Source organism: Pogonomyrmex barbatus, unplaced genomic scaffold (genome assembly GCF_055798465.1).
Source record: "Pogonomyrmex barbatus isolate J1 unplaced genomic scaffold, ASM5579846v1 scaffold6, whole genome shotgun sequence".
In the NCBI taxonomy this organism is placed as follows: Eukaryota; Metazoa; Arthropoda; class Insecta; order Hymenoptera; family Formicidae; genus Pogonomyrmex; species Pogonomyrmex barbatus.
This window is the reverse complement of record NW_028297160.1, coordinates 6,015,812-6,031,269: the sequence shown is the minus strand read 5'-3', so window position 1 is coordinate 6,031,269 and position 15,458 is coordinate 6,015,812. Positions and strand designations below refer to the sequence as shown.

Sequence of the window (15,458 nt, the reverse complement as noted above, 5' to 3'; positions counted from 1 at the left end):
TGAATCACATTTGCATAACTTAATATTAACTTAATATATAATATAATATAATATTAACTTAATATTAAATTTTTTTTCTAAGATAAAGTCAAACTATATGATTTAAATTATGTACACTGTTATTCTTAAACCTTTGTAAACAAATCATAGATGTGCCATGAGATCGTTATTTTTAAAATTAAAAAAAAAATAAAAGAAAAAGAATATATAGACAGCTCGTATATGTAAACAATAAGATGAGCAAATAAGTATCTAAACAAGTATGATAAAAATATTTATTGAAACGAATCATAATACATCAACTAACAAACTAAATTTGAATACTTGAACGTTTTGGCTATACTGAGCCTTCTTTAACAAATTAAAAAGTTCTCTTAAACTTAAATTTATAATAAATCATATAACTCTCACGTTAATAAAGACCGGGAAAAATTAAATTAATACATATTAACAGAGACGCTAATAACATAAAAAAACATAAAATAAAATAAAATTTATAAACTTTATGTGTTACAGAAATGTCTTCTCTCTTAATACTTCCTTGTATAATCGCATTAATTATGTATTAATATGTATTAATTTTTTATAGTCATAACTCCAGATAATCCAAACACAATTGGTATTACTTTAATCTGGTATTATATTTGTACTAAATTTGATATCGTAAATTTACTGTACATTAATATTCACAGTTATAATTCATAAAATCAGATACTTTTTTGCAATCATTTTTTTCGAATGACATAGAATATAAAATAAACCTAAAATTAGAGAAAAGATTTTTAATTAAGATATTGAAGGAAACGATATTTTATAAAATAGTAATTATTTTCAAGGTTACTGTAGTTTTCTTATTCGTTTTATAAAATAATAACATTGATTTTAAACGATTTTAAACAAATTCTAATCCGTGAATCCACACATTATTTAAATTTTCTTTTATGTTTCACTTCGATCTTATTTAATTGATTTTTAAGATAAATTTTATTTCGCATGTAAATATAAATATATTATATATATATATATATATATATAATATATATATATATAATATAAATATATATATATATATATATAATATATAAATATATAATATAAATATATATATAAAATATATATAAATATATAATATAAATATGTAATAAATAGAATAAATTTGAGAATCATAGAACAAAATTAATATGATTCTAATTGATATTAATTTGATATTGGATAAATAATCTTCCATACAAAAATAATTAATTTTTTATATTTTTTACTTAATACTTGTTGAAATATAATATTATTGGTATTGCTGAATAAAATTTTTGTACTAAACTTAAAGATATTATCAGAATCTTATTTTTATCATTTAATATAAAATAATTTGGTATATTTATATATATATATATATAGCATAAAAATATTTTGATACAAAAGCATGTATCTTATGTTATTAATAAGAATAACATATTTAGAACAGTTTTTGCGAATAAAAAAGAATCTAAAGAAAATTGTATCATAAAATAAAATAATTAACCGTTGACAATTTGGGAAATATGAATCACATTTTCCGGTCATTCTCGGATATTACACGAAAGATATGAAAAAAAATTCTCAACTGCGTCAGTGATCCGAGAAAATGTTGGTGGAGGGGCCGAACGGACAATCAACAGAGTGGTGCAGAGGTGATGGTGGTACAAGGGGACGAACAATTCAGAGACCTCGTGATCGTTTCTATATAAGAGTACGTGTCATGTCAACTAGAAGAGGTATTCTCTCTTAGTCCGCCGATAACTAAACGTTAAGGTCACGCTGGATACAGAAAACACGTCGCCTGTTGTTTGAGTTGCGCCGCGATAAAGAAGAACCGGAAAATAAACCGGAATAACCGGAATAAAAGCGTTAAATGAAGAAAAAGAGAATCGGGAGAAACGATAAAAAGAATAGCGAAAAGTGCGTGCTCCTTTCGGAAAGCATTGCCGAGTGGAGTTGAAGCGTTTGGCCGAAGAACAAAAACGTATATACGAGTGAAAGGGAATCGGAATTGTTATATTTCGACAATCTCTAATAGTGCGAGCAACAACATAAAAGTGTTACCTATTACTGACGTTGTTCATTGTCAGAAACAAATAGAAAATCGGAAAAAACAGAGTGATAAGGTGAGTGAGTGCTGATATGATAAACAAAATGAACAAAATGCTATTTATAGATATGTTAGACAATAGAAAATTATAATATAAAAAAAATAATTTTTATTTTCATAATACGATATGGACAATAAATGTAAGTGCTTACTTAAAAGTCAAATATTTCTCTTAGGAAGTTTTTGGGATATTTACTTTTAAAATATTTAAATCAAGCATTTCTCCGTGCGACAGTTAAATAGATCTGTAACATTTAAAAATTATGAAAAAATTTATCATATTTTGCAGATTCATTTTTAATTAAAATTCCTACTTATTATTTAAAATTAGAGAATAACATAATCTTTCTTCTATTTAATTATTTTGTATAATAAAAATATATTGCGAATTTGAATAATATAATTGTATTTTACTATATGCAAGATAATATATATTGATATACTACAGAAGGTAGATTTATACATTTAAAATATGTAAAACTGTATGATCACATAAATTCTGTCATTTTTGAAAAAACATTTAAAAAAAGAATATCTTTTTACACAATATTAGATAATTGTCATAATTTGTAACAATTTAAAAAGTCTAAATTTTATAAATTTCAAAATAAATTTTTTAATTGTCTCACATAATAAAATATTACTTAATATATATCAAATTTATCAGAAAAATTTTTTAGAAAAGATACATCAACTATATTATGAATTATAATTCATAATTGCTTCTTGCTAAATTATATGAAATCTATATATAAAATATTAATTACTACTTGATATGAGTATAAAAAATACTAAAATTCTATACAAATCATTTCCTTATGTTTTTAATAAAGATTCGATGTTAGAAATTATAATGTTAAAATTTAATTTGACCTAATACCTTTTATGATTTATTAATGTTAACGTTATTAGAGCGAGACAACACGCTTGAGCAATCAGAATTAAGTTTCACGTACAACATACTGTTAGAGTTGCGTTATAATCAATTTATTCGTCTATCACTTATTTAAATAATCTTAAAACATATTTAGGACTTGAATAACATATAATACTCAAACTAGATTTAAAAAAAAATGTAAATAAAAAAATTAATCTTGTTAGAAATAAAGAAAATTATTTTCATTTTATCAGTAACTAAAAAAAAATTACTCAACGCTAATAATATTAATATGCTAATAATAATAATATTAATATTGTTGATATAATTTTCATTAAGACACTCATTAGGATGATATTGATGAGTTTAGTTATCACAATTTAATTATCAAGACAAGAAATTAAATTATTAATTTTAATAAAATTTTGCTTTTATATTTAAACAGTATCTTGGTATATCGTGATTAAATGGCTATTTTCCTCGTTTTAAATCCAATAATGCTTGCGTATTAACAGCACTGAATATGTAACAAGTATAACATAAATATCATACGTGTGTATGCCTAGATAACCTTCCTTTGAATTTCTTTTTCCTTTATCGATTCAAAATAAGAACATTGCGGAATTCTGATGACTCCTTTTTTTCTTCCGGTAGCAAGACGATACATTTTCATATGTACAAAAACTTGTATCCACGTGTAAAGAGACAGCTGTCACTGTTTTCCAAAGATCTTATGTACTGATTTATCTCAAGAGATACAAACTATTTTTTTTTATCATATAAATATTGTACCTTGGAAATATATGGTCACTATTGTAATCGTTTTCGTAAAAATTTTAACTATTCGATTAATTCTAATGCAAACTCTGTTGATATTGTAAAAAATGTAAAAACATTAATTTTATAGTAATAATTAAGAGAAAAAAATTAAGAGAAAAAAGTCACTATTATTATTTTTATGATAATTATGTTGTTGAGGTAATCACTAAACAAAATTAATTTTATTAAATTAATACTATCAACTTCAGCGTTTCAAATAGTATTTAAAAAAAGACTTCGTCCTCTAAAACATTAATATGTGTTTATAAATTATTAATAAATTTGCTTCAATTATATAATTTCCATTTTAAATTAATTTTCAGATCTGTGTTAACCATACAAGACAAGAAGTTACAATTTTTTTTAAACATTTGAGAATGGGTATTTTGCAGCAGCAATCGATCTTAAAAGGTCAACAGACAGGAAGGAATCGGGAAGAAGATTTAGTACATGAATTGTTCAGTCGTGCAGCAAAAGCCCATCCGAGTCAAACCGCAATATATTACGAAGGTAAGATTTTACTTTTTGACATAATGTAATAAAAATTATGTCGAAGAAATGGCACAGGATATGATTTTTGATAATTTGATTGAAAGTTCTGTTAAATAACATCTGTAATAATGCGAAAATTATATCAAAAGAAAATCTACATTTAAATATTACTGGAAACTCATACAGATGAAGCCGGCCAGGAATTCGCTTTATCTTTTGAAGAATTGGATAATATCACCAACCAATTGGCACGAGCTTTACAAAAATACGAAAAACCTGAAACAACTTCTCAGTCAATAATAGCTGTCTGCATGAAACCATCGCATCGCCTTCCAACTGTGTTGATTAGTATACTGAAAGCAGGAATGGCTTATCTACCTTTGGACGCGGAATTTCCCATGTCTAGAATGAAACACATTCTCGAAGAGGCGCAGCCGTTATTAGTATTAGTCGAAGAAGAAGGTAAAAAAATCATAAAAAATATCTCAAAGTAGATTTAAGAGATTTAATTTCTCTGAATTGAATTTTATGTAATTTTTTATCTGATTTTTAGTCATTTATTTATTTTTAATTCAATCTTTACTTTTTATATAAACTTAACGCAATATTAATCTAAAAAAATATGAAGAATTAATTAAACAAAACGCAACAATGTTTTGCAATCATTAATCTTTTAGCAATAGTTTTAATCTAAAGTTGTTAATCTTAAAATCCATACAATGATTTAATCTTAGCAAATGAGCAATTCGTTGTTAGTTATAAAACTACTCCGTAAACAGAAAAAAATTTGCTGCTCCAATTTAAACAAACAGAAATATTGTCACTACATTTAAAAATATTGCAATTAATATTACAATTTTACAATTTTAAATATTACTATAAATTTTAAGTTTAATTTCTTTAATACAATCAAAATAACCAAGCGTAATATTACATTTTCATCTTACTTTGTATATAATTATATATAATAAAATTGTATATAATTGATATATATTATATAATTGTATATAATTATATATAGTTATATATAACTATATGTAACTATATATTTTAATATAATAATTGCATGGTATTGATTTATTATTATTTATTATTATTTTATATCAATGTATGAGATTTGCTAAAATCTCATAATATTTCTCATTATTAATTCAACATTCTATTACAGCAGCAAATTATTAATTACTGTCGATCAAAGTCGATGCTATCGCATCTATGCATTTGCTTTGAATTCGCTATAAAGCATATGATAATAAATTCGATAAGCGTGAGATATCTACGTAATAATAATTTTTTGCTACAATTACGTGATTTTTCGCGGAAGATCGTATATATTAATATATATTAGTTTGTTCTTACCAGACTTAATAACTCTACTTTGAAGGTGAACATGGATCATTTCAAAACAATTTGCTCAACGCGGAACATTTTATTCTTCTGTCGGCCATAAGTGCCCGCAAAAAAACCTTGAGTTTTTGCGCCTTATTTTGATTAGATATAGTTGAGGATAATTGATTTCTTCCGCTTCTATTTTTCCTTTAACGTGTGTAGTTAAGTAAAAATAAAATTTCAGCGAGTTTATCGATTTGTGAAGGAGCTTCGGTATTGACGTACGAACAGCTTTTGAAAGAAGCCAAAGAAGAACGAAAGGATGCATTAAAAGTTAAGGAGAGGTCAAATCAACTCGCTAGCGTTCTTTATACTTCTGGAAGTACAGGAATTCCCAAAGGTAATATATTATACAATCATACTAATTATATAACGTATAGAAAGTATGATTTAAGGCGAGATTCGTGAATTTTCTTAAAATTTGCAACTTCATATTCTTACAATTTGGTAAATTTATCTATCATTACTTCTATTATAAAAAGATATTAATCTAGTTCTAACTGTAAAAAAAATAAAATAAAAAAAAAAAAGTTGCAAATTTAATTTGAAATATAATTTGAAAGTGCATAAATGTGTTTATAATATAATATCATCATTTATCTTGTTAAAGGTGTGCTTATACCGCATGCTACTCTCTTGAATCGTTTACAATGGCAATGGAGAGAACTTCCATACGCTGACGATGAAGAACGGTGTGTTTTTAAGACTTCTCTTACTTTCGTCGACAGTGTTCCTGAAATTTGGGGACCGCTTCTACAAAGCCGTACTCTTATAGTTGTGCCGAAAAGCGTGACAAAAGATCCGCAAAAGTTCATACCGCTCTTAGAAAGGCATAAGGTAAAACCTCTACTAATTTCTCATATATAATTATAATAATATAAAGCGTTTCAGAAATTCAAAAACTTTTTAACTTATGAAAGAGATTATTATAAGTGAAATGTTATCATAGATTCTATTTTAAATAAATAATTATAATAAGATAATTACAAAAAAATTGAAATTTTAATATTTTGTAATAAAATTAATTATCGTATTTGATATTTTATAGTATATTTATAATATATAGATATTTTATAGTATATAGTATACTTATAGAATTTGCACACGTATAAAACCAAATTTATTTCATTTCATTAAAAAGCACTAGCTTAAGTTTAAATGATTATAAAAATGAATAAAGTTTTATGATTTTTTTGCATTAAATATAGCATTTATATTTTTCATAATTTTTACGGTGGATATAATTTCATATGATGCGATTAATAAAAAAATTTACATCAATTTGAAAATGAATGAATATTAACAGTTTTATTTTTAAATAAAACCAATTAAAAATTTTATAAAGTTTTTTATCTTCTATCACATAATTCTATCACATAATTCACGCGTAAATCACGTATGCGTGAATTACGTATAATTTAACTTATAACAAAGAGAAAAATTATCTGTGTTTCAGATACAACGCTTAGTCCTTGTGCCTTCGTTACTGCATTCAATGCTTATGTATTTAGGTTTGCAAGTGAGTATATATACAGATATATTCCACGTATAATTTACTATATTTATGCGATAGGTAAATCTGTCATTACGTAAATTTCTTAGAAATTTTAATCTTGACTTTACACAATGTCACGAAAGGTTAAGAATTGCTCTTTCCCTTTAGTCCCTGATTATTAAATAAATGGATTCTCTTCAATATCTCGTGACGATAATCAATCACTACATATGAAATATATCAATGATAAGACATAAAATATATAGACGTATTACTTTAACATTTGCTAAAAGATTTTAAACAACTTTGCACTTTTGGCATTTCGATAAAGCAATTCAATTTATTCGCGATAGTCACGCTTAAGTAAATTATACGTCTATGCAGAGCAATATATTTGGATAAATAAAAATAAGTATTTTTTCACGATTCGACGACTTTCAGATTCAATATGTCAGCTTTACAATTTAAAAAATTCTTCTATAAATTATGTATCATACAATGCAGATTACAGATGTCCGATTGAACATGTATTTAGCAAAAATGACGTAAACGGTCAAGCTATTTTTATTACTATATACTTATCCTAAATGACTTAGAAAATTTTTATGTCTTTATAATTCATAGTTTTCAATGCAAAATTTGCATTGAATAATGAGAACATAATTTCTATATAACGTTATCGCAACTCGAGATATACTTGTTTTACAATTTGTACGATAAGAACTTTCGTTACCGTCTATTCTCTTGCATACCTTGAATGGTCTAATGGTCTGTTGTCACTTCTCACAGGATAATGGCAAGGTTCTTGATCGCTTGAAACTCTGGATCTGTTCCGGAGAAACTTTGTCGGTCGCGTTGGCTGACCAGTTTTTTGCCACATTTAGCGGCAAAGACAAAATATTAGCTAATTTTTATGGTAGCACAGAGGTCATGGGAGACGTTACGTATTACTTGTTAAATAAACGTACACAATTACAAGGGATGGAAAAAGTGCCAATCGGTAAGAATAATTTTCATTCGCTCAAAAAATGAAAAAGAAATATCTCATCCTTGATGAAATAATTAAAAATTTATTAGATTGTTATCGAAAGCAAATAATAATCGCAAACAACATTTATATGGCCTTCTATCTTTGTTACAGGAAAGCCGATCGACAACTGCATAATTTATCTTGTGAACAAGGACATGCGACTGGTCCCCGAGGGGGAAGTCGGAGAGCTGATCGTAGCTGGAAGAAATCTTGCCGCAGGTTATATACGCGGACGAGACACACATAAATTTTTGGACAATCCTCACGCCAACGAGCCAGGTGAGAAAATAAAATAACATGAGATCGAATGTTGAGACGCTCCGAACGTGAAGAATTCACTTACAAATTCTCCCTTTCGTAATTTTAATTTTTCTCGAACAAAAGCGACGTAAAAAATAAAACCATAATTTTCTTATTACAAAGAATTATTATTTTGTTATGTGTTTCGGCATGTAAAAATGTCTGATTTATCTGCAGAATATTCAAGAAGTTTTCGTACGGGTGACTATGCTAAAATTGTTAAAGACTCGATAGTTTTTGAAGGACGAGTGGATTCGCAGATTAAAATTAGAGGTCACCGTGTTGACCTCACAGAAGTTGAAAAGATCGTCGCCAGGATATCCGGTATTGATAAAGTCGTAGTGCTTTGTCACAAGCCTGGAGAATTATCACAGGTAAATATTTCAACACACATTATACATTCAACGTTCATTATATTTAATATGAAATGTAATTATATGCTAAAGTTTACAAAAATTATTTATTTTACAATCTAAATATAAAAAGATTAGCATTAAAGCTCTGAACAAGCACATATATTAATCTTTCTAAATATTTATCGTTTTAAATATAAACTCAAGTTTTAATACTTCTGTTGATTATTTTATTTTTGTCTTTTCAGGCATTACTGGCCTTTATCACTATTGCAAATGATGCAAATCTATCCAGTTCAGAGATCGAAGATTTCCTTCAAAAGACATTACCGCCATATATGTTGCCGCAGATTTTTATTGTTGATCATATACCACTTTTAACTAATGGAAAAACAGATCGACAGACATTGCTGAAGAAATACGAATTATCTTATTCTAATCATGGTATGTTAAATCAGCAATTTTATTTATTGCTTTCATTAAAAGAAATGCACAGTGTCTGCTTGATTAAATAATGCGTTGACATAATTATTATTTAACTTTATTATAGATAACTTTATTAGAGCTAATTATGTGCTATTTTATCTTTTATACATAAAAATGGAGGTTCGTACTTGTAAGATTATTAGAAGTTTACCATGGCATCGAATTACTAATCTATTAAAATAAAACCGATTTATGAATATTTATTTTCTTCCTTTCTGTTTTAACATACTGTATTAACATTGCTCTATATTTCTCACAAAAGATTAGAATAATCTTTCCAATTTTTTTTTATGAAACATGATATGAACTGAACATAAAATTAAAACAAAATTGATTTTACTTTATAGCCTATTTTTTATTAAGTAATTAAATTCTACGTATTTTTAGCAACTTCTAATTTTCGCATTAAAATTAAAATAAATTTCTTTTATTAAGAAGGAATAAGAAAAAAATTATAATATTTTCAATAATTAATATTTCATTAATATCTAGAATAAGCTATAATTCAATTTCTTTTATATATAAACGTTTTAATAAATAAACGAAAAAAAATCTCCTAATGTTATCAAAAATTTTGTTCCACAGAAGATGATATTGCCACGAATTGTGATTACACTGGCGTACCAAATCAAGATCTTGCAAAAGCTCGTGTTCTCTTTCCGACCATCGCGTCCGTAATCGGACGTGGTGATCGCGCACCGGTAACGTTACATGCGAATTTCTACGAACTTGGCGGAAATTCCTTAAATTCCATTTACACAGTGACCAAGTTAAAAGACCAAGGTTATCAGATCGGCATCACGGATTTTATCATGGCAAAAAATCTAGCCGAAGTACTAAATCGGATGAAGCCCATATCATCTGATGAGGAATCTCCGAAGGAAGTTATTGATCAAAAAGCGTATATTTTTGAACCATTGAACGACTGTCATAAGGAGGATGCCATCAAGTGAGTGTCATATAAAAATCAATCAATAATTATAAAATTTATAATTATTGTGTTACGTGTATACAAGTGCAAACAACAAGTGGGAATAAACATTTATCAAAATTTATAGAATGATCACGGATAGCTTTTATTCGAAAGCCGATTTGGAGCAATGGTTAATGCCGGACATAACAAGAGCCGATTATCGGGAACTGATGGAGGCAATGTGGGATTTTCTCGTGGAGAAGAATATTAGTTTCGTGATGAAGTCGGCGCAAAGTGGCAAAACAATCGGAATTACTCTCAATTTTGATCTTTGGGACGAGCCCGAACTGATACTAAAATCTAAATTAATGATCGTTTTCGATTTTCTCGAGTTTCTGGAGGGTCCGATCAGAGATTCCAAATTGCCAAAGGGTAAAGGCCAGATTATTCACAATTCTATGACGGCGACGAATAGCGAGTTGACTCCCGCAGAAAATGTAATTGTAATGAGACAGATGGAAGACTACTGTTTGCAGCTCGCTAAAGAAAAAGGGTATTCTGGAATTTTCACCACAAACACCAGTCCGCTCACGCAGGTAAACAATGAATCTAATCCTTTTGATGTCAAATTAATTGATGGCATAGAAAATACAAATATAAAATTTTATAAAATTCTTGGCTTACATTTTCTTACATAAATTTTTTGTACAGCAACTTAGTACGGACGTATTCGGTTATGAAACAATGTTGGTGTACCAAGTAAATAAATATATGACACCTGATGGATATAAACCTTTTGGCAAGGCTCCAGACAGCCAAGTGGCAATTTGTTCCTTGAAAATGGTTAAATAGAATAATTTTTTTATAAATAGCGCAAAAAAATATTAATATCGAATAATATGAACATTAACTGTCTTATCATCTTCATTCTGATCTGTCATAATAGTTATCAATTCATTCATAATAGTTATCAATTCATTGTAATAATGCTGCTTTTCATATCTCTTTATTATTTACTGCAAATACTTTCAATCATAGAAGCAATATAAAATTGTGCGATGCAATAACTAAACAATCATCACTATTTATCAGAATTGTTTGTAATTTGATTATTGTTGTTTCGTTATTGTTTCATTTTCTTTTCGTAAGCAAAAATGAGTTTTAAGTTTATTTCCTTTAGTCTAAGAAATTATTTTAATTATTTATTTAGCTATTAATTAAAAATCCACAAACATATTTATAATACATGATAAGAATATTCATAGTTGGTTTTTTAAAATATTAAATCATTGTTAATATTATTTCATCATATAATTAAAAAATAGTATATTTTAAATAATAGTAAGCAAGAAATTTTAAATAAAAAGTATTATAAAAAAGCACAAATCTATGATAACTTATAAATTATTTTTTTAAATATCATTAGAAAATAAATAGAGTTATATTTTGTTATATTGTAATAATGTACAAACACAAGTACAAAACACAGATTATTCAGGCATTTATTTTACTTTGCATGAAGAATGATAAATATACAACAACAACAACAACAACTCCTAAGCAGCGCATATCAATTGGCAAATTATTAATTAATCCTTGGCAATATTGATTAATCTTCATGATTAGCACAATATATGCTGCTTAGGCTTGGCGATTATAAATGATCTAAGTGATATAATTATAAGCTTGTATATATTTTTTGTAAATACATATGTAAATACGATAATAAACACATGTAACAATTATAGCAGCTTTAAATATTGGAATAATTTACGGTTATATTTTACGCTTCAAAGTCGTTGTTGCATAATCGAAGAGCCACATTGTTACGTAAATATTTAATTGTATATACTATGTAATATTATACGAATGCAAAAAAAAATATTATGTAATAGTAATTTATATTAACTGTTGGATCTAAATTGTTGTAAGAAATAGATAAATACGAAAACTTAAACATTGATTAATATTGCAAAATTGTTACATGTGAATTTTGACTTTATAAACGAAATGTGCAATAAAGACGGAATAATGAAATAAATAAAAAAAATTTAATTCTGACGATTATGTCTATTATTCAATTCTATTCATTATTCAACATTTTCTGTTAATTATATTTATCAAATGAGTAATAAAATGAGCAAACTTCGAACAATTCAGTATTAATTATGTATAAAATATTAAAAGTTATGCACATTACATATTATTCAAAAGAAGAAGAATTACTGGTTTAAAGTATTTACTTTTCAAAATAAGTGTTACAACTGAAATGTAGCTATAAGCTTAATTTAAACAATATATTCTCTGATAATTTTATTTAATATATAAATTGGTTTTGTTAAGATCTAAACCTCAGTAATTAAAAAATGTGTTTCTTCAATTTTGAAATATACAAGTTCTCTCTCTTCTCTCTCTCTCTCTCTCTCTCTCTCTCTCTCTCTCTCTCTCTCTCTCATCTTACTAACTAAAGTGCAAATGTGATACAAAGATAGTGATACAGAAAGAAAGAGAGTAAGAGAGAGGAAGGGCGTTCGCAATTTAAACATAACCTCAATTTCTATCACGATTTGACAGTGCTCACGACATATATCAATAAAATTTGTTCTAATAATTTATAATTAATTTAGATAGATAATATTTGGTGATCAAATTATAGAATACTATAAGAAAAAAATATAATAAAAAGTGAAATATTTGCATATTTCCAATGCAATAGAAAATAACGAATGCTTTGATATTCACTTATAGTTATCATTATTAATTATTTATTTTGAAAATTCTTCACATGGCACCATTAACGGATTTAATTTCCTGCAGTGTGATAGGTATAGTATTCTTATAATAGAAAGTAAGAATATGATAAATATGTACTATAAATGTACTATATATTTTTCTTGAACTTAATCGAGAACGAAAATTACAGAGAAAGATTGTAATGGAGATGTTTTGTGGACATGGTCGTATCCATCGGTTACGGAATCACAAAAAATTGCAGTCACGAGAAAATGTAATTTGAAATTGGAACATTCATCTCCTCATACATTTGTATGTGCAAGACATGGTCATGACTGGTTCTATATACATTGCAGCGAAGTATTTGATTCTGACAAACTACCAAAGGTGAATATCTATTCTCTTGCTTATAACAAGTATTTTCTTGTATATTTTAAACATTGTAAATTATATATGAATTATTATAATTAGGTAAAACAGTTTGCACTAGTTCTTTTCGCAAAAGATTTTAATCTGCAAAAGTATGAAGTGCTTTCGCGAGTCCTCAGCAAAATGTATTGCAAAACTGGGAAGCCTACGGAGATCCTACAGTTGTACCTATCTGTATTCACGAAGGGATCATGTTCGACACAGGAAAATGGAACGTTCGTCTCCGATGATTTTAATACTCATCGTTTTGCAGCTAGTACCAATGTCAAAGAACTGATTAAAACATTTGAATTAGAAACAATTTTGATATATACTGCCTTGTTATTGAAAAAAAAGATTATTGTATATCACCACAGCTTGGAACAGCTTTTTAAATGGATAAGAACATTTCCTGCGTTGATGAAGCACAGGAAAATTACTGACAATCTCTTTCCCTGGATTGATTTGGTAAATGATGAATTAATCGAATTAAAGGCAAGTATTCGGTAAAAAATGATATCTTTGATGACAAGAAATTATAAATGGCATATAATTTCTTTATTCAAAATAAAATGTTGCAAGAGTTGTTGTTTTGTTATTTGTTTCATTATATACAATCATTATGATTGTTATAGAAATATTCGCACTACGTGGCAGGTTGCAACAATAGCTCGATATCATCCAGAATAGATTTATACGATTTACTTGTGAACATTCCTGCTAGAGAAATTACTGTAGCACCGCATGCGAAAGGTAAAGGAAAAAAATTTTTATTCATATTTATATCTATAAAACCTACATGTACATATTCTTTTAATGAAATAGATAACTAGATAATAATAGATAATTGTTTTAATTTACATTCATTATTTTTTTCCAGAGAGTCTCACAATGACGAAAACTCACAAGGAAATAGCCTTGTTTATGATTCAGTTGTGCGAAAATCAAAACTATACGGAAGCACAGATTATATCTGAAATAAGCGACAAAACGCAAGACCTTCTAAATCAGTTGACTTCGTTAGCGACAGTACAGGCTCCAGATGGCAAAAGAATGATCTCCATCGAAATATTTAGAGAGAAAAACTTAGCACCGGCTGTAGAAAGTTTTCTTATTAATTTAGCTATTGCTGAAAATCTCTTTATGTTATGATAATATATTTCACAAGCCAAAGTCTTTAAATGCATTAAGATATAGAATGAGAAATAAAATATATTTGTAATCTATTTGTAATTATAATAGATACCAATAAAATTATTGGTATTTGTTAATTTTTATTTTTTAGATTGTAACAAATGTTTGTGATATCTTTCTAACTTTATATTTGATCGTTGCTTATTCCTACTCGATGTATCCACGCGCGATTTTAATTATACTTCTTATATTGTTTTTAAAACATTTGTATAAACAAAATAAAATGTATTATTTGTATAAAATTTAATTCTTACTGCTTAATTCTTACTGCTTAATTATTATATAAAATCATTTTATATTCGCTTATTGTACTTTTCCTATCTGATGTATCCGAATTCCAAAACTATTTAATTATATCCATTGTATTGCTAATCATGTTATTAAAAAATATTTTTAACAAAATATATAAACAAAATAAAATGTACGATTTGTCTTTTATATATAAGGCACCTTTCTTCGTTATATAAAATTAACACCAAACAAAATATAATACATAAATAAAATATATGATTCTTAAACAACTATTTTCATTGTTATATGAAATAAAAAATAAGTTTTCATCAATATACGTTGTAAATATCCATCTTCTCGGATACTCCAAATAATTGCATAATTATGTTTGATTATTAATGTCTTAAAAATTTGAAGAAGGGATAATTTATAATTTAAAAATAAAAAATTAATAAAAAATTTAAGATTCTTACGGTAATTAAAACGTATTCCATCGTTTTATTCTGTCGAATTTTCGGGGAAAACGAAACGATTAAAAGGTGATCGCGATCCATCATAGTGTTATACAATTCTTCGATTCGAGATCCCGATGATCCAGAAACGTGACAACTCT

General features: G+C 26.7%; 2 protein-coding genes across 2 annotated transcripts; both read left to right on the top strand.

Moving 5' to 3' along the window:
* The first annotated feature begins 1,737 nt into the window (after nt 1-1,737).
* On the top strand, nt 1,738-12,340 carry e (nonribosomal peptide synthetase ebony). The gene is made up of 13 exons (XM_011632497.3): nt 1,738-2,141; nt 4,145-4,331; nt 4,500-4,775; nt 5,887-6,042; nt 6,313-6,539; nt 7,159-7,221; nt 7,987-8,197; nt 8,339-8,506; nt 8,705-8,901; nt 9,129-9,324; nt 9,952-10,315; nt 10,425-10,875; nt 10,991-12,340. Exons 2-13 carry the CDS (start codon nt 4,199-4,201, stop codon nt 11,129-11,131), a joined length of 2,583 nt encoding a protein of 860 aa, XP_011630799.2. The 5' UTR covers nt 1,738-2,141; nt 4,145-4,198; the 3' UTR covers nt 11,132-12,340.
* Nucleotides 12,341-12,760: 420 nt separating this feature from the next.
* LOC105422920 (putative DENN domain-containing protein 10 B) lies at nt 12,761-15,038 on the top strand. The gene is made up of 5 exons (XM_011632499.3): nt 12,761-13,104; nt 13,203-13,399; nt 13,484-13,915; nt 14,056-14,173; nt 14,301-15,038. Exons 1-5 carry the CDS (start codon nt 13,065-13,067, stop codon nt 14,570-14,572), a joined length of 1,059 nt encoding a protein of 352 aa, XP_011630801.2. The 5' UTR covers nt 12,761-13,064; the 3' UTR covers nt 14,573-15,038.
* The last annotated feature ends 420 nt before the right edge of the window (nt 15,039-15,458 follow it).